We start from the raw sequence: 24613 nt of genomic DNA on the forward strand, positions 1-24613 counted from the left end.
ACCTACCATTACCTAATTTCTCTTGTTTGTTGAGTGATATATTTACCTTCTGTCCTCTGCTCTGGACTATATGCACTAGAAGGACAGAGACATACCTGTCAAGTTCATCTTTGTGCCTACAAGAATGCCAGAAACACACAGGTGGGCAATACATATTTGTTAAATGAATAAACAAACATGTCCCAGGTAAAAGTTCTCAAAGGCAATGCTCCAGATATTCACTGGCAGGGCTGGTAGCTAATGCTGGTGTGGAGGGTATCAGTGCGTGGAGGGTTCCATCCTTTGCAGATGGCAAGCGAGTGATAAAGACTCAAGTACTTCCAGAGTCCTTACTCGGTCCCAGACACACAGGGGCACTTTATATATATATCAACTCATTCAATTGTCACACCAGTCTGTGAGGTGGGGACAATTATTTTCCCATTTTACAGATGAGGATGTTAAGGCCTCCGGAGGTGAAATCACTTCTTCAGGGTTACACAGCTAGTCCATGGTAGAGCTGGGGTTTAAACTGAGGCATCCGCCGTGCTGCTCTCAACCTGTATGGTATGTGACCTTTCAGCCAAGACTCTGTAGAGAAAAGATACCACGTTAGGTGTTAGTTGACTGAGATGGTCCTGAATCCTCCTGTCAGTGAGATTGTCTTAGTGGCGAAGACTGGAACCAAATGGCCTACGTTATCCTTTCTACTGTCTTGAAGCATTTGACTCCCTTGCTTATATTGTTCCCACCTGACCAGGCAACACTGGTCTCTGAACTCACCTACTGGTCTTCTGTCATTTGGCTCATTGACTGGCAGCCTGACCTGAGTTGCCAAGAGGGCTGTCAGCTCACTCTGTTTCTGTCCTCCCATCCCAGGTACCATATCAGTGAACAGCAGGCGCACGCCATTCACTGCCAGCGGGGAGAGTGAGATCCTGGACCTGGAGGGGGACATGTACCTGGGCGGGCTGCCAGAGAACCGTGCTGGCCTCATCCTCCCCACCGAGCTCTGGACTGCCATGCTCAACTACGGCTATGTGGGCTGCATCCGTGACCTGTTCATCGACGGGCGCAGCAAGAACATCCGGCAGCTGGCGGAGATGCAGAACGCTGCGGGCGTCAAGTCCTCCTGTTCACGGATGAGCGCTAAGCAGTGTGACAGCTACCCCTGCAAGAACAATGCTGTGTGCAAGGACGGCTGGAACCGCTTCATCTGCGACTGCACCGGCACAGGCTACTGGGGAAGGACCTGTGAAAGGGGTGAGTTGGCCCTCGTGGGTGGCCTGCAGGGTCCGGGTAGGGATGGTGGATGGCAGTTGTGTCCCTCGATGGAACTACCCATGCTTTCTTTGTTTTAGAGAAGCATTTCCTTTTGTTCGCTGCTTCCCAGATTATACCCTTTCTGATTCTGGATGATTGAATTTGTTTGACTAGGATTGGATCCCAGAAAGGGAAACTTCAGAATAAGTATTACCAAGATCATGGTCCTTTTTCAATTAAATATGAGACATCTTCTATGTAGAGTGGGCACATACTTCTCTTTTCGGTTTCTGGATACACTAGCAATCTAGCTTTTTGGAGCTTTCTACATGCTAGTTCTTGGACTAGGCTTTAAAAATACACTGTAGAAGAAGGTAGATCCAGGCCTTTTCTCATGGAGTTGCTGCCTCCGGGAGTATTTAGTCATTAAAGAAATAATTACAAACATGTAAGAGGCAGCAGGATGTATTGGTTAAGAACATGAACTCTGGAGCCAGACTGGGTGAGAAATCTGACCCTTATGGGGTGTTGTGAACTTTATCAAGATAACTGGTATCCTTCAGACTTGATTTCCTCATCTGTAAAATAGGGATAATCAGGCACCTACCTCACAATATATGGTGATGATTAAGTGAGCGAGTAGTTTCCCAGACAGTGACTTAGTAAGTATTGGTGATTGTAACCATCATCATTATTGTTCTAAACATCACTAAAGGGAAAATAGAAGTTTGGGAGGCCTCTGCAGGGGGAGCCACCATCCTGTAGGGATTCATAGAAAGCTGATGCCAGGAAGAAATATGCAATCTGAGACTTGAAATATGACTAGGAGTTAGCTTTGCAAAGAGGTTGGAGGAAGGCATGTGTCTTAGACAAGAAAGACAGAATGTGCCAAGGGACAGAGATAAGAAACCATGGCACAGTTGAGGAACTGAACGAAGTCCAGAAAGGACTAGAGTGTGGCATGACGTGGGAGGAAGGGCATAAGAGGTAGGTGAAGGTGAAGAGGAAGGAAGCAAACAGGCCAGGGTGCTGGGAGCAATCCTTTGCATTCACCACTTTAGCATCTTACATCTACACTGACTTTGCAGCTTGGGTGAAGGGTAGAGATGAAGGTAAAAAGAAACAGAATCAAGACACGGAGATTCTGGTCTTTAAGCAGTGTCCAATTCCAGCTTGTTTTATTCTTTTATATGCCAAGCTTATGGACTCAAGCTGGCTGTCCATAGGTTGTCAAACTCTATTTTATATGAAAGGATAGTTTCTGTAGTTATCAAGTGTTTGCTGAGGGCATAGCTTTAAGCATCCAAGGGCTTTAAGGATACTGCATCTGTAACAGACATAGTTCCTGCTCTCAAGAAGTTTATCATTTATTTATCTGAGGAGTTGAGACATCTATACAAGAAGAGTAATAAAATAATACAGGCCAGCATCATGGATTCTATTTGTGGACCAGACTGGGAGGATATGGAGATTCAGAGAAGAGAAGACTTTCTTGAGGAGGGACATGCAGGGTCTCATCCCTCAAGACTACTGGTGGCCAGAATTACCCAGTATCACAAGTCTGATGATGAGGATGAATCCTGGAACAATCCAGGAACAGGGGCTGGATGATGAGGCAAAGATGTTTTCAAGGCGTGGTTTTTGTGAGGTTAATTATATTATTAGATGAGGGGTATTTCAAAGGAACTGCAGATATTTTTTACAGCTGGATCAAAAATAGGACACAGAGCACTGGGGTGAAGGAGGAAGAGAGAGCTTATTTGGAGCTTAGGGGATGTAAATTCAGTCACTGAATTTTCAAAGCTACAACAAGCAGAATTTGAGCTAAGATGAGGAAGCAGCTGTATGGGGCGGGTCAGTCTGTCAAATTCCTAGACTTTTTGCCAAATCTGTTTGGAAGCTGGACTACCCTGGTATTGGTTTAGGTCAATAGAAAGGTCATTTGACATCTGAGATGAGTAAGACAGTTTTGGTGCAAGCCACATTGTTACAGATCTTCCACCACCATGGAAAGTAGTATAAGAACCAAAGATCGCTTCAGACATCCACTTCTCCCCTCAGGTCTCTTCCCAATTCAAGGACCTTGTGACTGCTGAAGACAGGAGGATTTCCTGTAGCCAGCGGTGCAAGGTGTCTCTGAGCTCACCTATTCCAAGGGTATATAAATGGGAGTTGGTCCAAGTTTTGCCAAGTACGGTGAAAGTCACTGCACCTTTTATGTTGTCACTTTGGACTAGTCATTAAGAGGCAGCTGATTGGGGATATATGAGGGACAATTATTCCCGGTACAGTGCAGCCGAGTCATCCATTCTAGCCAAATGAGAAGGAGCATAGCAAATTTAAGACATTTGATCTATACATCGCTCAAATCCCAGACGGTTCAACCGATTGTTTTGTTCCCCTGCTAATTGTTTTTTGGCCCTGTATTGTTTCTGACACCGTGTTCAGAGTGAATCAGTGGAGTGTAACAATGGTAGGACTCTACTTGCTAGCAGAGAAAATAGAGTTTTCCAATGACATTGTTTTTCTTTATTGAAACTGATTTCTCAGTGGAGATACTTTGAGTATCTTTTATTCATTTTTATACATGATGTAGACATTTATTGAAACCCTAGCATATTCCAGGCACTGTATTAGATGATGGAAATGCAAAGACATTGACATAGCCCCTGATGTTGATGAAGGGGTGTATAGTCCTTCCAGGGAAACAAAGGGGAATGCAGTAAATGTCCTAACGTGGTAGATGTTATGCCATATGTCTATAGGGGAACAGTAGGGCAAACGGATGGGAGAGGCCATGTCTATGTAGGGGAGTGATGATTAGGAAAAGAGGATTCAAGATTTCTTGGATCTTTTTGTCTCCTATTTCTAGCAAAACTATGGTCTTTCTCTGCCTATGACCCTGTAGGCATTTCTGAAGAGTGGTGAAGGAAAAAAAAAAAAAAAAACACCAAAAACTTGTCAACATTTTTTATGTAAGGAGCATGATCCCCTTTGGATCCAGGAATGCTGCCTCACCCACCATGACCCCATCACTCAGTTTACTATTTTCTCTCTAATATTTTTCTTTGAACATTAACCGGAAGATTAGAATCGGTCATTTGTAGGAAATGTGATGAGACTGAGACAATTTCTAAGGCAGTGTGTCCTATCTGGCCCAAATTGGAGTGTCCTGTACTTGGATTTTGCTGTGGGGTCAGTCCTTTGGTATCACTGGTCCCACAATAGGAACGGTAGGGTTAGAGAGGCATTTGTTAATATAGAATGAAGAAAGCATAGGTGGAATACTAGAATTGGTAGAAAAAGAACAGAGTTGGGGATGGCCTGGGTCAGACACTAGATCCAAATAGCCCAAGAACTCAAGCAAAGTGAGCAAACAGATCAGTCTATAGGGCAACTCCCAGATCAAAGCTGTCCTCCAAAGATAAGGGAATAAGGCAGGGAACCTAGGAAATCTATAAATATATGAGATTAAGGTTAATTTTGAGGAGTATCTTTCTCTTATAGTAAAAATGGATGACTTGCTTGTACCCTCATAAGAATGCTTCTACTGCCTGTGAAGATAGCAACTCTAAATCTTGACATTTAACAACTGGCTTGATGTCGTATTTAGATTTTGTCAGGATGATCTGATACTATTCTGCGAAGATGTAGATGTATCTTCCCTTCCCAGTTGTTCAGCTGTATCTATTTGGGTTTGTTTTTCATAGTGATGTGGGAGACGCCTGTCTCTCTGACCTAGAAAGCAAAGCCCTGTTTTGGTTGCTTCTTGCCAGTCAGTTTGGTTGAGATGCTCTAATGTACTGTAGGACCACCTGCCCTCCTGTGAAGCCCTGTTGTACAGAGGAAACGTTCCAGCTTGTCTATCTTAGGAAGATATGATCAGCTGATGTGAGACAATCAAGCCATCTTCTCCTTGTCAGTGTGGCCAGACTGTTTAGTTCAGTCTGTGGGAGCCAAGCGTACATAGCCAAGATTATGGATTTGATTTTTTTTGTGGACCATCAAGCTTCAATTTATGACGCCACTGCAGATTCTGTCTTCCTCCCTGAATGACTTTTTCTGAAAGTATGCCATCATTTATTTAGCAAGCGAGAAAGTAGGATTCAGCATGAGTCCATTCCCATGACAAGAAAAGTAACCTACAGAACAGCACTTAGAGTCAGGGTGGTCTAGTGGTTAATGGCATGAATTTTGGAGTCACACAGACCTGGTTTCTGGGCTGATTCTGTCACTTACTAGCTAGGTGATATACAAAAAACTTCTCTCTTAATTCTTCTAAGTCTCAGTTTCTTTATCTGTAAAATGGAGAGACTAATACTTTCTTGGTAAGGTTCTCTTGGTTGCAAGCTACAGAATCTACTATGGCTAACAGTCAAGGAAGAGGATTTACTGCATGATTACCTAGAGAGGTATTGGTCAAATGAAGATCTCACTAACTACATTTCTAAAAAGGAAGCAGAACAGCTCTAGGGACCCTAAGGCACTGTGATTCAAGTGACTCATGTCTCCTGGCCTCCAGATACTGGATTTTTCTATCCAGCATTTACATTTTCCAGAAAGGGAAACTGGCCCAGTTTGGTTTATCTATCTTTCCTTATTTCAATCAGCTCTGTTTAGGTGGGTGGTCCCCTAGAATAGATATGAAGGATCACAGGGGTGTGTGTGTGTGTGTGTGTGTGTGTGTGTGTGTGTGTGTATGTAAGTAAATAAGATATTACTGCACCATTTTGCTAGTGCTCTTTCTTGGCTAAGCTCAGCATATTCTGACTCATAAGGCCATATCCTGTGACAGATATCCAGCCATGTGGAGCTGCTTCTGTCTGACAAAAAGAAATATTATCCGGAATCATGGAAATCGGGTGCCTTTGAAAATAATAATTTGCACAACGAAGAGAATGTGATGAGAGGGTAAATCTGCTCTTCTCACTGGTTCCTGGGATTCCATTCATCTTATATAAACACCAGCTGAAAACCAAGAATACAGATATTTTGAGTTTTCTTAAGTGACTCTTGTTCCAACAGGAAAAGAGTGCAGACAGCAGCTGCTCTCCCTTGCAGCCTAGGGACTTCCCTTTCAGCCAGCTCTCTGAATGCTGCTGTGTGCCTCTGGAGTAGCAGCAGTGTGTTCTGCCTGGGAAGGGTGAGTTCCCACCCTTAGATGACACTGGAATGTGTCATTTGGATGCCACATGGAAATTTTGACCTCAGAAATAGAGTTGGCAGGTGCTGTTGATGTTTCTGTTCCTAACCTTTATTTCAGTAGGTGAGGAATTGGAAACTCTGAGAGGTTAACATCACTTTAACTTGGAGTAGCTGTAGAATGGTTGAAATTCATGATTCCTGACTTTTAATCTCTTGTACTTTCTATTGCATTGAGCAACCTTTCCTTCCTGTATATCTGAGAGAGGTCAGATTGTAAGGTCAGTGAGGGAGGGAAAATGATGCATTACATATTTTTGTTGCCCACCTCCCCCAGTCTCTAGCACTGTGCTGTACACATACTGTTGTGGTTAGGAAATGTTGGAAGACTTCAGTCTTCATTCCTGGGCCTCCTGTTAGTCTGCATACTCCCTTTGGTGTCCTCATCCATTGCCATGGTGTCAAAGGTCATCTACATGTTGACTCCCAAATCAACTAGCTTGGCAGATCTCTAGCTTGGCAGTCTCTGGAATCCCAGATTTCTGTATCCGGTTGCTTGCTTGAGATATCCATTTAGATTTCTGATAGGTATCTTAATCATAACATGGAAAAATAAATTTTGAGTCCCTCCTCCCAGTGTTAAGACTCTTCCCCCACCACCTTCTGTCTCAGTAAATGGCATCACCATTGTCTTTGGCATTACCATTGTCTTTGGCATTTTCCTTGATTTTTCTCCCACTTTTTTAAATCTTTCACAGCAATTTCAGGTAGACCTCTTATTTAAACCCGTCCTCATCTGTTCACCTCTCTCCCTCTCCACCACCATCATCTTAGGTCAGTCTACACTAATCTCTTTTTTGTACAACTAGATAGCATGTCAGATGGTTATGAAAAGCTCAAAATCATTTTCTGCCTTTTTCCGAGTATTAGATTATTAAAATATTTATATATTCAATATTTTCCTGTATTAAGTATGTTTAGTTTCAGTGGCTCTTGGTTCCCCAAATTGTAGGAAATGAAGCTATGATACTTCTTTGGAAAGAACTTCAACATTAACATAGCGGTTCCACAAGTAGGCATCTGTCTCTTCTCTGTACCAGGCTTGGTGAGCTAAGTTGTGAGGATGAAGTTTTGAAGGAGACATGGTTTCTGTTCTTCATGAACTCATAGTCTAGTGGAGGGGCTGGAGAAGTAGTCTGCAAATTGTAATGCAATCTACCAATGGCAGTAATTCAGAGAATAATCGTAGGGAAGAAAAGATGGCAATTAGAAATCAAAATATGTTTAGCACAATATATCACTTCATAACTGGTTCTGGATCCACTGGGGTCTACTCAGACTAACACTGGTGTAGGAATAACAGAAGCCCTGACTTCTAAGGTCAAACATAATAATGTTGGTTGCTTTTATAGGTTCCAGTGCCATCGAGGATCTGCTCCCAATCCCCAGGGATACCCAGGCCCTTTATTTAGATGTGTGACCTTGAGGTTCTTACTTGGATACTCTGGCCTCTCCGTTCTGCAAAAATAAAATGAGACAGTTGTGTTTCATGCTCTCTCAGGGCCCTTCCAATTCTAAAACTCTGTGATTCTCAAATGTCATCGACTTGGCAGTACCTTTCCTTATCCTGAGTAGAGGGGTAAAGGTGAGTGAAGGGCAGAATAGGAATGCAAGTCCTTGTTTTGTTACAGGCTGCATAACTGTCTAAGTTAGGAGGCTGGGTTTAGTTACATCAGCACTGCAGTGAAGTTCTTGGATTCTTTAATCTATGAAAAGTAATACCTTAGTGTACCGGGAATACTTCAGGCCCGTGATACATAGGTTTTAATTGATGGATTCATGAATAGAACCTTGGATTTCTTAAGAACATTTAAAGGCTGTCACCTTTTTGGTCTAGTTTTTACCCCTTTTGATGGGTAATGATATTTATAAGAGAAAGTGGCTTCTCAAGAAATATGCAATTCATGAGGTGCCTGGGTGGCTCAGTTGGTTAAGTGTCTGACTCTTGATCTCAGGTCAGGATCTTGTGGTTCATGAGTTCGAGCTACACGTTGGGCTCTGTGCTGACAGCACAGAGCCATCTTGGGATTCTCTCTCTCTCTCTCTCTCTCTCTCTCTCTCTCTCTGCCCCTCCTCTGCTTGTGTACACGTGTGCATACACTTTCTCTCTCAAAAGAAATAATCCAGTGAAGAAATGGGCAGAAGACATGAATAGACACTTCTCTAAAGAAGACATCCAGATGGGCAACAGGCACATGAAAAGATGCTCAACGTCACTCCTCATCAGGGAAATACAAATCAAAACCACACTGAGATATCACTTCACGCCAGTCAGAGTGGCCAAAATGAACAAATCAGGAGACTATAGATGCTGGAGAGGATGTGGGGAAACGGGAACCCTCTTGCACTGTTGGTGGGATTGCAAACTGGTGCAGCTACTCTGGAAAACAGTGTGGAGGTTCCTCAAAAAATTAAAAGTAGATCTACCCTCTGACCCAGCAATAGCACTGCTAGGAATTTACCCAAGGGATACAGGAGTGCTGATGCATAGGGGCGCTTGTACCCCAATGTTTATAGCAGGACTTTCAACAGTAGCCAAATTATGGAAAGAGCCTAAATGCCCATCAACTGACGAATGGATAAAGAAGATGTGGTTTATATACACAATGGAATACTACTTGGCAATGAGAAAGAATGAAATATGGCCTTTGGTAGCAACGTGGATGGAACTGGAGAATGTTATGCTAAGTGAAATAAGTCATGCAGAGAAAGACAGATACCGTATGTTTTCACCCTTATGTGGATCCTGAGAAACTTAACAGAAGACCATGGGGGAGGGGAAGGGGAAAAAGCTGGAGAGGGAGGGAGGCAAACTATAAGAGATTCTTAAAAACTGAGTATAAACTAAAGGTTGATGGGGGGTGGGAGGGAGGGGAAAGTGGGTGATAGGCATTGAGGAGGGCACCTTTTGGGATGAGCACTGGGTGTTGTATGGAAACCAATTGGACAATAAATTTCATATTAAGAAAATAAAAGAAGTATACAATTCATTAACATCAACTGACATGTCCTCACTTTTTCTTATCTGTTGGTGCTTAGATTATACAGTTGTATCTCTGGTGACCACTGTAGCAGTGCTCAGACTTAGCCTCTTTGTTTTCCTCTTCCTGTTTTCTAAGTTTTCCTTCCCACAGGCTCAAGATTGTATGATCCCAAGAAATTGTACCATAGTCCATGAACCCTTCCTAAGTGTTATTCTACCAGGTTAGGGTCTGAGATTCTCCTGATCAAAGCTGCCCCTGTAACTTGAAAGAGAGTAAGGGAAGGGACTTCTGGCTATTCTGGAGTCTTGAAGCTCAAAGGTCTCAGAACTGGTTGGGGATTTTGTACATCCTTGGAAAATTTATAGCTAAGCCTGTGTTCAGCCTGAAAGTATGAGGGTCAGAACTTTGGGGCAGCACATGACAGCTGCTTAGAACCGTTTCATACCTGCTGTGGGCTGTGGTTCTGTCCAATGCACGGACATGGTGGCCATTTATATTGCTGCTGTATACCTTTATCACTGCCTTTGCTAAAAGCTTCTTAACTGCTAGCAGACATCTGCCTGATGGGTGCAATAAATTGAGATGCTGCTGAATTAGGAGAAACAAGTGCTTTAAAATGCACACAGAGGGATTATCATAGCTTTTTCCAACATCTCTGGCTTTGTGTGTCTTTTCATAGATAGATGAATTCTTCCTTGCTCCAGTCAGATTAAGAGGAAAGGAAAGTTAGGAGATCTACTGTTTATTGAGAGAAATTATGCGCCTGCTCTGTGTTAAGTTCTTAATATACACTGGGCCATTTAACCCTCACATCCACTCTGCAGGCTGCATATTATTATCCTCATTTTCTGGTTGAAGAAATTAAGGGCTCGATTCATACATTCCAAAGCACCTATTTAGCACTATGTGCCAGAAGCCGTGTTGAGCCCTCAGGATACAAAAGCATTGATCATGTCTCTCCTCATAAACATTCTAATAAATTCTGATATCTGAGGAAGGTGGGACATAAATTCCAGGGGGAAGTATCATGGGCAGCATCAAAAATTAGGTGACACTAGAGCTGAGGCTTGGTAAAGTAGTGGGTCTCTCCCAGGTAGACCAGGCAGGTGAAAGTATTCCAGGCAGAGGAAGCAGATATGTGAAGGTGACTTTGGTAAATAGGAAGTTTTCCTGGTGTATGGAATCTAAAGCTTGGGAAGTAGGAGAGGAATTTGAGGGGATATTTTACAAGGTGTGGCTGGAGGGGTGGCATGGCCAGTTGTGAAGCACTTTGTTCACTCTCCCGACAGGTTTGGACCTTCTCTTACAGGAGGCATGCTATTTTTAGCAATGTGAGAACAGGATGGGATGTGGGAGACAGGAGCCAACAGACTAGTGTGCATTAGTTCTGTTTGCATTTGCATTAATTCGGGAATGAGAAATAAGAGCCCTAAGTGAGGTAGAGGGAATGGAGGTTGCGTTTGGGGGGCACATCCAATAGACATTTAAGGGGAAGTATCAATAGGACTTAATTGTACAGTAGCTAAAGAGTGTTCAAGACTTGATTAGAACAAGAGTTTGGCCACAAAAGTTGTTCTTTCTTTCCTGTTCTACTCAGCCATCTCAAATCAGCTAGAGATGCTTGGGAGGAGAGGGGAGGAGGTAGCTAGTAGTCCCCTACATACGCTGGTCCCACTCTGAATATATGTGCCTAACTCTCTGTGCCTCAGTTTTTAGATTTACCACTGAGAATATCCACAGTGGCTGCTTAGTTGGCTTGTTGGGAACCTCTGTTATAAAGCCAAAGTGTATGATGTACTTACATAGATAAGCCAACATACCCCTTTCTGAATTTGGGGTTCAGCAATTTAAGAATGGAAAAAAAAATTATATGGCTGGTGTTCTTACCCTGTTTTTTCCTTCTGTTGTAGAAATAATCTAGATGGGATTTTTGTGTTTAAGCATAACAATACAGGCTAGAAGTTAAAAGTCGGAAGGAGGGTTGTGCCAGAAGGAAAACATACCAAAGCCTGCTCTTCTCCCTTCTTTAAATGGTTTGTACTTGGAATCAAGACCTGACTCCAGTATAATCCTAGATTTTGAAGAACTAGGTTAAAATGATCTGCTGTTGACAACTGTGATTATCTCATACTCTGGCATAGATTTGATGAAAAAAAATGAATTGTAGTTTCTTTTACTCTTATAAAAGTGGGCATGTTTGATATTAAGCCAAAAGATTCTTTCCTTAGAGATAGGGAAATCAGATTTTTAATTTTTCTTTATTCTAGTCTCTCATTAGGACTTTACAGCAATGATATTTAATACCGAGGATTGTGGATGTGTCTGTGCATAGGTCACATGTATATAGTTTCCCTCCAGTTTCCCTCCCAGATGTGTCTATATTTTCATGGGTTCTGTTATAACCCAATTTGGGGTTATTAATGTGAAGAGACAACACACCTGTAGCAATCATGAATAAAAGGCACGAACTCAAAACCTGAAACTGGATTGACCCAAAGAAAACCAGAGAGAGTATTAAAGAGTCATAGATCTATTTATCTTGCCAGAGGCTCAGATGTTATCTGGCATAACAATCCCCCCCGCCCCCCCCCCCCCCCAGTTTTAGGTGAGGAAACTGAGGCCTCCAGGTAGGAAATGAATTGCCCAAAGGATGGAATGTAATGTTCTTAACCCCTCATTTCAGTTCCCTTTTGGTTGAATTTTTTTAAAGAAATAGGCACTGGCAGTATCTGTGCGTATTTTGTGAAGATATATGTTTATGTCCCTGTGGCCTACTAAGCAGTAGAATTATGACATTATAGGAAAAGCATTTAGTCCATTTCCAGTAATTTAGTCTTATTGGTAAATTTTATTTGAAATGTTGGCAGTTGATTTACAGAGAAGAAATATGAAGATAAAGACATGTATACGTTTCTCCTCCCTCCATCCCTCCCTCCCTCCCTCTCTTTCTTTCTTTCTAAATGTTATTTTATTTTGGGAAAGAGAGTGAGTGAGCAAGCAAGAAGGGGCAGAGAGAGAGAAAGAGAGAATCCCAAGAAGACTTTGCACTATTAGTGTGGTGGGCTCTGTCCCATGACCACAAGATCATGACCTGAGCCAAATTCAAGAGTCAGACGCTTAACCAACTGAGCTGCCCAGCGCCCCTGCTCCTTTCTTTCTTTCAGCACCTATCTCCTCTTGCCCCATGAGCAACAAATAAAGGCAGCTCAACAGAGAGGATGTTGTAGTGACGAGTGCATCTGGGACTTAGGGCTGGAATCCCTGGGTACGAACAGCTCTTGGAAGGCCCCCTTCTGAGGACTATTAGACTGCCATTTCCCTGGCAAAGAGATCCAATCTTTCTTAGAGAAGATCATTTCATGCTTCTTAGCATGTTTAACCTTTACAGCAAGCCATTCTCATCAAAATGACAAACCCCAGAAGAGCCTTCTGAGAGGCCAGTAAATCAGAAACCTTATGAAATCCGTGGGATTAGCATGCTCGCCTTCTTTGTTTCCCCAGGGAAAGAAAGCCCGGTGCCTTTCAGATTTCAATCTTCTCTGCAGGACTCTTGTCTGGAGTTCCCTGCTGTGGCCCACTGGTATTTGAATATTGTTTTCCTACAATTGCCCACAGCCACATACTAACACCAGCCAAAGGCAGCACATTCTGTATCTCCATCAGTGACATTGTAAATGGAAGGTAACTGCTCTGATGTTTGCTTAGTTGAATTTTTCCCACCCTTGAAGTCTTCCTTTCTGGGTCTGAAGATAGTGCCTGGCTCTTAATGTCACCATGCGTGGTGACAGGCAGTTGCTCATCTCCAGCTGGGTGTCTCTGGTCCCCATGCCCTATTTTTCAGTCTGTAAGGAAACTTCTTTCACAAACAACCCAACTTCTCTAGCTGCTGCAATGTGGGGCCTCCTGTGGAAGTCTACAGAGTCAAGTCTATGTTGAGCACAGAAGTGGAAAGAAAAAGGGTTGATGAATAAAAGTGCTGTTCAGGTGATAAAAACACCTTTATAGGGGATGGTGGGGGGTGACTTTTGTCAGAATTTATAGGGTCATATTTAGAGTTGGAAGGGACCTCTGAGGTTTTTGAGTCTAACCCAATATCTGTTGCATAAACATCCTTGATAAAATCCCTAAAGTGTTCTGTGGACTCTATGGGAACATTTGCTCTGTTTCCATATGCTGTGCTAAATGCTTAGCAATGGGTAGCTTATTTAATAGTTGTAATAACTGTATAAGATAGGTGCTATTTTTATGCTCAGTTTACATCTGAGGAATGATAGGGTCAAGGATAGGTTAAGTAACCTGCCCGAGGTTATCCAGTTCTTCTGGGCCCTCCACCCCTGAACCCACTCTTTTGTTATCAATAATACTCTATGGCTCCAAGTGATAAGGGAGTTTCTCTCCCATTTCATGTTTGGATAGCACTAAATATTTGAAAAGTCTCCTTTTTGCCATGCACAGAGGTCTCAGTTCTTCTAATATCTTTCTTTTGATCTTGGTTCAGGATTTGGGAACTCTACAGGATTTATCCACTCATTTGACATTTACTCAGTACTCACTATGCCATGGACACCTGGGATATATAGAACTGATCAAACCTAAACCCTCTTCTACAATAGACCTTCAGTTACTTAAAGAGGACTGTCATTTTCCACTGAAATGTTGTCAGTCATTCGCAGGATAAACATCACTGCTTTCTTCAGCCACTCGTCACCTGTTGGGTTTTGAGTTTCTCCATAATTTAGTAGTTACTGAAGTGGCTTGAGGAAGATGAGGAGGGACTGTGCGCTCAGGAAATGGAAGTGTAGCTTCCAGTACCAGGGAGCTGTGCGAAGTAGGCTAAGCCCTTTAGGCAGCAGGCACGTGTTATTAAAACAGTAGCCTAAACAGTTCTCAGACATTGTAACATCTTATGGACTATGGGTTTGTGTGGCGGGGGACTCACTGGTATATTAATGAGGGGTATATACTTTTGATAGTTTCTGATCCTGAAAAAAATGCCTCAGGCCCACCGTTGGCAGCATCACATTTACTGCCTAGTTGTATTTCTCAAAATAGTTCTAGACTGAGTGGGTTACATCACATATTTCATAGCAAGGCTGAATTTATTTTTGGACGTAGGAACTTCTCAGAGATCACTCGACAAGGAAACCATGTTTTTGCCACGTATCAGCTGATACAGATTCATTGAATGCTAGAGCTGGTCACAGCCTTAAAAGTCACCTGTTCTAGTGCTGGTAATTCACAGAGGAAGAACTGAGGTTCAGTTCGGTTATATAAGTTGTCTAGAGTCCCATAGGTAGCCATAGTGGGGCTTGTAACTCAGTATTTTGAATCCTGGACTGGGACTCTCTATCCTCAGGCAATGTGAGGAGGTGCTCTGGCTTTGTCCCTTTGGTGTGGTCATCCTGTGTAGATGACAACAGGATGCTTGTGTAGAGCAACTCAGAACCTTTCTGCACAAGCTCAGTGGCTCCTTACGATTTTTTTTTTTTTTTTACATGTAATAGTCCCTTTATTTATTGCAAATAAGCTAGGCAATTAATTCACAGTTAGCAACTTATGGCCTGGAAAATCTCATTACCTGAACCTTACATTATCAACACATCTGTTTTAAAAGAGATGCTTAAAGAAGTGGTGTGAATATCCAGATTCCTGATCATCTCCAAGAAAGGGTGGGAGGAGCCACTGAAAGGCAGTTTTGGAAGGAGTGTAGAGTTGTTCCAAGGTTATCAAAGCCACTGAAATTTACACATCAGGGAGTATAAAAAGGGAATTCACATTTATTGAGTATCTACTATGTGGCAGGTATAATTGGGTGCTTAGGTTAAGATGCGGGAGTTTTGGAGTCAGACAGAGCTGGATATGAATCCCAGTTCTGTACTGATTACCATGTAATCTTGGGTGTATTTTTAACCTCTCTAAGCCTCCATTTTCTGATCTAGAAAACAAGCCTTTTGGGGGTTGTTGTGAGGCTTAAATAAGATGATTATGTAAACATATTAGCATGACACCTGTAACTTTATACATATTCAATACACAGAACAAGCTTATAAAGTGTGTGGTATGATTAAGATTTTTAAGATAAGTAAACCAAGACCCAGAAAGGTTAAATAACTCGCCATAGTCACAAATACTAGAGGTCAGAATTTTAAAACCTAGTCTGTTAGATTTTATATTATACTTTGCCATTCATTAAAATGGGAGGTCTTGGAGGTGATGGAATTGGGTACTTTGGGAGGGAGAAAGAACCGTGGGAAGTGGAGAGGGCTTTTTTTTGTTTATCTTCCAGCTCTGTGCACCCTCAGCTTCAAGACTTTCAGTGGGTGAACTTGAGGCATAAGCAGACATGAAAGCTGCCCATTTGGAGTAAATTCAGGGTTTAGAAAAGCAGTCAGGGTCCTCCACATTCTCTTGCCCACATTCTTGGTTCCTAAGTAAAGGTGAAGATGTCTAAGGTTTTATGGGGCTGGTCTAGAAAAGCTTAGAATGGGTCCTCTGTACTAGGAAGACAAACTTTGCCCTATTTTGATTCATCTAGGGCCACCACGTACCCTAACTCACACCTATGTCCATATGCACATGAGCACACATGTACACACATGTGCACACACACACACACTCTCTCTCGTTCTTCAGCCATAAAACTGGACCTCTTTAAATTTTGTCTTGCTTATTCTCCTGCACTAGCCCAAGAACCATTAAGCATGTATCAAGCATCCCAGTGCCAAGGGAAGAAAGAAAAGGAGCTCAGTCTTTGTTGTGGAGGAAAAAAGTCAAAGACTGAATGGAAGACTAAATGAATGGAGCTAATAACTCAAAGATTTACTTTACTGAAGTTAGAATTCCAGTTTATTATCTGAGAAATTTGGAGAAGATTGGTGCCTGAACACCCCTCTTCTCCACTCCTCAACACACACACAGGTTAGGATTTTCTGATGGGCAGAGGTGAGGATGCATCTAAAGAAGAATCATCCAGGAGTTCCCTTAGACTGGGGCCTAGCCTCTTGGCCCTGTTGCAGTGATTCCCATAACCCAGTGTTAGCTGTAGAGAGGCAAGATTGAAGTGTTGTTCAGGGCAAACAGATGGGCAGGCATGGGAATGAATGATGAAGCTCCTATAAAAGGGTAAGGGGCTTATGCATCCAGGGCAGGCATTTCTACCATTTGAAACAATGGGGCTGACCTTGCAACTCTCCTTGGTGAGGTGAGCCCCAGTTGGTCCCCTCCCCTGTCCTCTTTACCTTTTTACTGTCATTCTCCTTCTTTTTCTCCTCTCTTCCACCTCAACCCTACGCAACCCTTTCTTCCCTTCTGTCTCCTTTTTGGGGGCTTGATACAGCAATAATATCTACTTTTAATGGGCAGTTACCTTGCAGAGGGATGAAATTGACCCTTGTTTATTCAGAATGTTTGGCCTGGAGGCTGCCTTAAAATGTGGGCTGCCAGAAGCCGCATGGTGGCTGGTGCCTGGTGCTATCTAGGTAAGTGGCAGCTAGTAGAAGGGAAGGAAGGATGGCCTTGTAGGCCTCTGTAAACACTTTGTGTAGCCTGGAAGCCATCTCCCTGTGAATAAATGAGAAAGCCTCTCTCTCAGCAAGAGGGAACAATGACTGTAGAGCCAGGTGGCTAAAGTTCAAGGGAAGAGTGCAGAGTATTCTTGACTTGGCTGCTGCAAAAGAGACCCTGTCTGCCTGATGTTGGGTTCCCTTGGGCTTTCTGTAAAGGGAGATTGATGTGTGATGATGAAGTAGTGCTTCCTCAGGATGAAGCTGGATCGAATTACTTCTAAATTTTTTTCCCCTTTCTTTCTCACTTCAGTCTTTTACCCTCTTCCTCACCTTTCTTTCACATTCTTTCTCTTCTTTGTGCAATCCCTTCAACACATGCTTTGTTTCCTTCCTACACTGAGAACATTTGACCCATCCCATTTCTTTTCAGTACCAAGTTGCTTTGATGCAATTGATATAATGAATCTTGACTTCGGTAGGACTGTTAGTCTGTCTTTATAAAATGCTACTCAATAAACCAATCTCTAGATTAGAGTTCTGGTAGGAGTGTTTGCCACTGTTGGGAAGAAGCCTCATTAAGAATTGTTCTCAGTGGGTTATTACCAATGTTCTAAGTCATGGATCTCTATTAAAAAAAAACATTGATTTTTATGATTATTAAAACAATATATATGTTCATGCTAGAAAATTTGGAATGTATGAAAATTTATTAATTCAACTTTTATTTAGCCAATATTAATTGAGTACCTATTTTTATGGCAGATAATAATTAAAAATAATAATTAAAAATAAATTAAAAATCAAGCATAATTTTACCGGAAATGGTCATTGTTAACCTAGTCGTATGCTTTATTCCATTCCTCTAGGCAGTGTGTATATAAAATACATATATGTAAAAAAAATTTTAATGTTTAGTTTTGGGACAGAGCTCAAGTGAGGGAGGGGTGGAGAGAGGGAGAGACAGAACCCAAAGCAGGCTCCAGGCTCTGAGCTGTCCGCATAGAGCCCGATGTAGGGCTCAAACCCACAAACAGTGAGATCATGACCTGAGCCAAAGTTAGATACTTAACTGACTTTGGCCAGCTACCCTGGCACCCCTATAAAATATATTTTCATGTCATTTTAAAAGTAATTCTCTATCCTGAATTTTTTCAGTTAGAATTATGTCATCATTTTGGTTATATAATTCCATAATTATGCCATAATTTCAATTTAGCTTTATATCAATATAGCTTTATCTCAAATTATAAAGAAAATCTTAAAAATATGATTTTTAATGAATTCACATTAGGCATACTTGTCAGTGCCTCAGTCACATTGTTAATAAGTCACTCGAAAACTTAGTAGCTTACAACAAGCAACATTTAAATATTATGCTTATAGGTTGGGGGGCTGTGCTCCAGGCTCTGAAATGACTGGATAGAGCTGCAGGTGTTGATAGTCTCTACATTCTCCTTTGACACTGCCCAGGAAGTACTCTTCTGGCAAATTGTTGCAGGATTTTTTTTTTTTTTTACCTTAATACCCAGGATTCGTTGTCTCGCTGCTTCAAAGAATGAAGAGCTGGGGGTGCCTGGGTGGCTCAGTCGGCTGAGCATCCGACTTCGGCTCAGGTCATGATCTCACGGTTCGTGAGTTCAAGCCCCGTGTCGGGCTCTGGGTTGACAGCTCGGAGCCTGGAGCCTACTTCAGATTCTGTGTCTCCTTCTGTCTCTGCCCCTCCTCTGCTCACACTCTGTCTGTCTGTCTCTCTCTCTTAAAAATAAATAAACGTATAACAAAATTAAAAAAGAATGAAGAGCTGGACACAAAATGAGTAGCAAGCAAAAGTTTATTTAGAGAATAAGATTAGAAAGGAAGAATAGTAGGAAAGCTATTTTTACAGAGAAGGGACATTCAAAAGTGAATGCCTTTGACAATAGGCCAGGGTATTTGTTTTATAAAGTTTTGGTTAGCTCTCCCTTTCCCTTCCCCCTTGTTCCTTCACAGTTCCTGCCCTAATTGGCTTGATAGCTCTAGGTACTGGGCTGTCCATTCCTGATTGGCTCGTAGGAGGGGTGGCCTATGGCCTTAGGTCTTTTGTCAAATTCCTGAGGGAAACCTGAGGGGGAGTAGGTAGGGTCTGTTACATTCTTAAGAGGAACCTTAAGCCTGAGGGGTTTTGTTGTGGTCAGACACTCCCAGCATTGTTCAAAAATTGTGTTTTTCCCCACCCAGGGACCTCAGGTCCTATCATTTCCCTTTCTGCCTATTTTATCCTGTCTTTTCCCATCAAAATGACAGGGTGTGCAAGAGGGAGGATGGAAGCATCTAGTGCCTCCTGAAACCTCTGTCAGCATCTGGCACATTGTCACTTCTGTCCACATTCCCTTGGTCAAAGCAAGTCATGTGGCCAAGCCCATCATGGGGTGGGATAATACACCATACCCACTCTAGTGGAAGGTACTGCAGAGTGGGAGGCAAAGGGTGTGTGTGTATAATACAAAATACCAGGGAAGGTGTGAAGAATTATGAACAATGATTCTACCATAGTAGACTGAGTTTTAGTTATCACTAATAACCATAGAGTGCTCAAAGAAGATTAGTTATTAATGGGTGAAGGGAAGTGGGAGGTACAGCTTTATAATTATGGAATGAATAAGTCATGGGGATAAAAGATACAGCATAGGGAATATAGTCAATGGTATTTTAATAGCATTGTATGGTGACAGATGGTAGCTACACTTGTGACCATAGCATAATGTATAGACTTACTGAATCACTGTGTTCTACACCTGAAACTATTATAACATTGTGTCAACTATTCTTCAATAAAATAAAAAGGTGACCATTGATCTTTGCTCTTAACCTCTAATGTGCCCCATATTGGTGTGATACATATCATGAGATTCTTTGCCAACCACGTACTCTTCAGAGGACAGCAGAGCCTTCTTCACTAGCTCCATTATCACTTCTATCTACTTTGTTGTTCCAATAGATCTTCCTATTGATACTTCAACTGATTGCATCTCTAGGAATTTGATATCTTCACAGATTGTCTCCTAGACCAGACAAAAAAGAACCTAGCTCTTATTTTTTTATTACTTTTTTTAATGCCTATTTGTTTTTGAGAGAGAAAGAGAGACAGAGCGTGAGCAGGGGAGAGGCAGAAAGAGGGAGATACAGAATCCAAAGCAGGCTCCAGGCTCCGAGCTAGTCAGCACCAAGCCTGATGCGGGGCTCAACCCATGGACTGTGGACTGTGAGATCATGACCTGAGCCAAAGTCGGACGCTTAACTGACTGAGCCACCCAGGCTCCCCATCTAGCTCTTATTTTAATGCAGAGAATTCTATGACCCTTAACTATGGTATATCCCAGTGCCTGGCATATAGAATGTACGCAACACGTATTTATTGTTGGTGATATGTTCAGGTCATAGGCACCCTCAATCTTTTCATCATAAGACTTGACAGATCTTTTCTTCACCCATATATTCTCCCTCCCATGCAGATTGCTTTCTCGGCCTATATTTCATGCTTATGGCCATAATTTTCCTTCAGGAAGCCTAGCTTATGTATTTATTTGAAAAATAATTTTCTATGGAAGGAATGTGATTATCCAGGCAAACTTTGCCAATGTCAAGGCATCAGTACTAAAAAGGCCAGTTTCGAGTGCAGAAATAACAAAGAGGCTAATTAAGTTGATGAGGCTTAATAACTTGTATTCTCTCCCAGAGAAACTTTTCTTGGCCAGAATTTTGTAAAGGGCTTGTTATCCTAAGTAAACCATATTGAGTTAGGACGTTGTGAGTGTGAAGGAAAGGAGAAACTGATTTAGGGGGTGGCAGAAGGGATATTGTGTGGGAGTAAGGCTAATTTCTAAGAATGTTGGTAGAAAACCACCTTTTACCACAATGGTTTGCTACCATTCAGCAACTATTGATTGAAAGCCTGTCATGTGATAGCCACTATGATAAGAATGAAGGATACAAAAGGGGTAAAAAATGTCTGTAGTTGTCAAGGAGCTCAAGGTCACCCTAAGGAGAATAGGTGACTGCCTCCAGGAAGATATGGTTTGGACATGAACCCCATTCAACCAAGATCTCATTTTACTTAAATGACCTTAAGGTGCAAGCTTGGTTGGAAGTGGAAGACGAGAGGGGGAAGAGAATGGGCCTGGACTCCATTAGAATAGAACTCCCATTTCTTTACTCCCAGTAGCAATGAACATAGAAACTTCTACAAAGATTACATCAGGATATTAGTGTAAAAAAATCCAAGTTTATTTTATTTTTAAAAAATGTTTATTTATTTTGAGGGGGGAGGGCAGAGAGAGAGAGGAAAGGAGAATCTAAGCAAACTTTATGCTAAGTGTGGAACCCAACTTGGAGCTTGATACCATGACCGCAAGATCACGACCAGAGACAAAATCAGGAGTTGGATGCTCAACCAACTGAGCCATCCAGACACCCCAAAAAATCCAGGTGTGAAAGAGAGCCAAAGAACACACATGTGTATCCACAAAGAGCAGTGAAAGCCCATGTGCATGCACACATACACATACAACTTTTCTAGTTTACTGGTCCCTGTATCTACCTTTCCTTGACTAATAATCACACTTTTACATATAAAATCAAATTAAAGTCATTTTATCCAAAGATTCAACATTTCAAAGATGTATCATGTCATATAGAAGAAAGTTCTTGCATATTATATTGTTGTCCACACTGCCATTTAAAATGATATTCATTCAAATGTTAGTAGTGCCCACAACATGCCAGACACCATGCCAGACCTTCAGGGGTACAACAGCGGGCAAAAATTGACCCACCCCTGGCCTCCTAGAGCTTATAGTCTAGTGACAGGACAAAGATACGTACAAATAGTCACCAACTAAACATACAACTTCAAACTCTGGTAAACTTGAGAAGTATGGAGAGCTAGGCCTAGCTGGGGGATCATGGAAAATTTTCCTGAAGGAATGATGCTTGAGCTGATATTTGAAAGATAAGCAAGAGGTAATGAGGCAAGGACGGATGTAGTCTTCCAGGCAGAAGGTTGTTGCAAAACCCAAGGGATGCAAAGGAGTGTGGCAAATTAGAGTCCAAGGGACAGAAGATAAGCCAGTGGTGTTGGGACAAAGTGGGCAGGTGGAAGGGAGGTAGAGGTGTGGTCATGCAGTCTCCTGCTAGTAGAGTGTGTTACTGATCCTACTGAATTTATCCTACAGTCCAGGGAAAATTGTTAAATAGCTATAAGCAGGGGAGTGCCATGGCCGTGATTTAATTTTTAAACATCACTTTGTCTATGAGATGAAGGGTAGGTTGAAATGGGGTAAGAGTTGACGCTAAAGTACCAGTTCTTCAGGAAAGTTGATGGTGGACTAAATTTGGATCAGGGCACTGACTGTGAATGTAAGGAAAAGTGGGTGAATTTGAGATATCTTTAGAAGGCCCTATATTCATAGCATTTGAGATGTCTAAGAAAAACAAATCAGGACTTAGTGTGGAGAAACTTTCATTCAAAAGCAAGGGAGGGAAGGGGACTTGGAATAGAGAAATTGCTGTGACAGTGAGGTCTGAAAGCCTCACAAAAATCACAGAAAAAAGACTTTTCTATGGTAAAGGAAGGAAGAGGCAATCAGAGATAAGCAGAATCTTTGAAGGGGATGCTGGGCAAGCAGGGGGAAATTGCCACTGGGGTCTGATGGGGAAAAGATTCTCACCGTGGTCAGCAGATTTCCAGGAGAAACTGATAAGGAGGGCACGGTCTACTTTCTTGTGCATGCTCAGTCTTGGGGTCAAGCAGAATTCAAGTTCAGGGGCCAGTGATAGTGACTTAAGTTTGATCAAGAGAATAAGAAATGGCAATGGTGAACCCTTGGTTGGAAAGTACAATCCACCGTGACCTAAAAGATGATGTGATGGAGGGCAAAGATGAGAGGCAGCAGCTTTTCAGTGGATCATTGAATCCTTGCAGTGTCTCCCCAGGGGATAGATGCTAGCTCCATTTTACACTTGGAGTTTATTTTAGGGGCTCACACCCTTGAGCTCATTTACCCACACAACACCCAGAGGAGTCTTGTTAGAGTTGGGAGGTTGGACTAGGAGTCAGTTTTCCTGTCCCCTTCTTTTACAGAAGAGGAAACTAGAGTCCAGAGAGGGAAATTGATTCCTCTAAGACATCCCAGTTTGATGGTAGGAAAACTGACCTGAACCCAGGATTCATACATCCAGTTTGGAAATAATTCCACTTTATATGGCTGCTTCCCAGGAGATAATTCTCATGACACTTGAGTGTAGCATTGCAGATTCCCTGCAGGGTGGCGAATCGAAGTGCTTTCCACTCTCCCTACCCCCTGTGCGGCTAAATGCACAGATATTGACTGCACACACACATCTTACTCTGGAGGCTACCAGCCATCTATTTGAAATTGCATCTGACTGCTGGTTTGGGTTTTCAGTTTTCATCATCCTGCTCCATCCTATGCTTAGCTGGGCTTCAGGATGCAATTGAAAGATGATATGGTATGGTGGATGGACTGTGGGCTTTGGGGGCAGGCAGAACTGCATTGGAAACTTATGCCTGCCAGTCACTAGCTGTGTCACGTAAGTCAATCATTTGTGTTCTCTGAGGCTTATTTTTCTCATTCATAGAGTCGGATAATTATAAATATACTATTATAAATATTATAATATAAAATATTATAATTATAATATAATTGCCTCACTTGACTGTTGCAGGCTTTAGCTGGTGGTATAGTAATATTAGCCACCGTTTTATCGAGCATGCACTATGCGCCAGGCATTGTGGAAAGTGCTTTACTGACATTATTTCATTTAATCCTCGTGTAAGAACCAGTGAGGTGGATAGTAATGTTAGTCCCACTTTAAAAAGTTTAAAAGTTCAAGGGGTACCTTGGTGGCTCAGTCGGTTAAGCATCGACTTTGGCTCAGGTCACGATCTCACGGTTGCTGAGTTTGAGCCCCACATTGGGCTCTGTGCTGACAGCTCAGAGCCTGGAGCCTGCTCCAGATTCTGTGTCTCATTCTCTCTCTGCCCCTCCTCCGCTTGTGCTCTGTCTCTCTCTGTCTCTCAAAAGTAAATAAATGTAAAAAAAATTTTTTTTAATTTTAAAAGTTCCCAACTATAACAACAACAACAATAATAATAACAACCACCACCACCACCATTCACGCATTCACTTGTTCACATACTTTTTTTCATTCACTTAATAAGCACCTCCTGGGTTCCAGACAGATAGGAAGTGCTCCAATTAATTTCTCTGCTCAGGCTGTATAGATCTGCTGGAGTGGTTTGGGATCTGTAAGCTGAACTGTTCCATTGGTACTCAGGGGTCCATGATGGTTTCCAGGTGAACTGTAGGGAATTGTGATAGAATTGGCACTATGGTGCTTTCGCCTGTACCCGTGGGTGAGCCCTAAGAATCTGTTCAACCCATCTGGGGGCCTCCCATCAGGGCTGTACCAGCCTGTTCTTTGCAGTAGTGAGTGTTTCATTCAAGCTGTAGGTGGGCCCTTGAGACATAGAACTGTGGCTGCACCCAGAGAGAACTTTGCTCCCAACATGCACCTACCTTGCCCTTCAAGCAGGGAAGGGAACGAATTTGCCAGGAAACAGCAGAAAAAGAGCATAGGAATGGAAACGTTTTCAAGTTAATTTCAGAAATACAGTCTTAG

General features: G+C 42.3%; 1 protein-coding gene across 6 annotated transcripts in view; it reads left to right on the top strand.

The window, feature by feature from the left end:
- The window catches only part of NRXN3 (neurexin 3), a 1124854-nt gene that overhangs the window by 67215 nt on the left and 1033026 nt on the right, over nucleotides 1–24613 (top strand). For all 6 annotated transcript variants that reach the window (XM_032593428.1, XM_030319691.1, XM_030319688.1 and 3 more), the window contains one exon: nucleotides 859–1242. In XM_032593428.1, the coding sequence (XP_032449319.1) occupies nucleotides 859–1242 (384 nt within the window). The remainder of the gene's footprint in view (nucleotides 1–858; nucleotides 1243–24613) is intronic.

Source organism: Lynx canadensis, chromosome B3 (genome assembly GCF_007474595.2).
Source record: "Lynx canadensis isolate LIC74 chromosome B3, mLynCan4.pri.v2, whole genome shotgun sequence".
Taxonomy (NCBI): Eukaryota; Metazoa; Chordata; class Mammalia; order Carnivora; family Felidae; genus Lynx; species Lynx canadensis.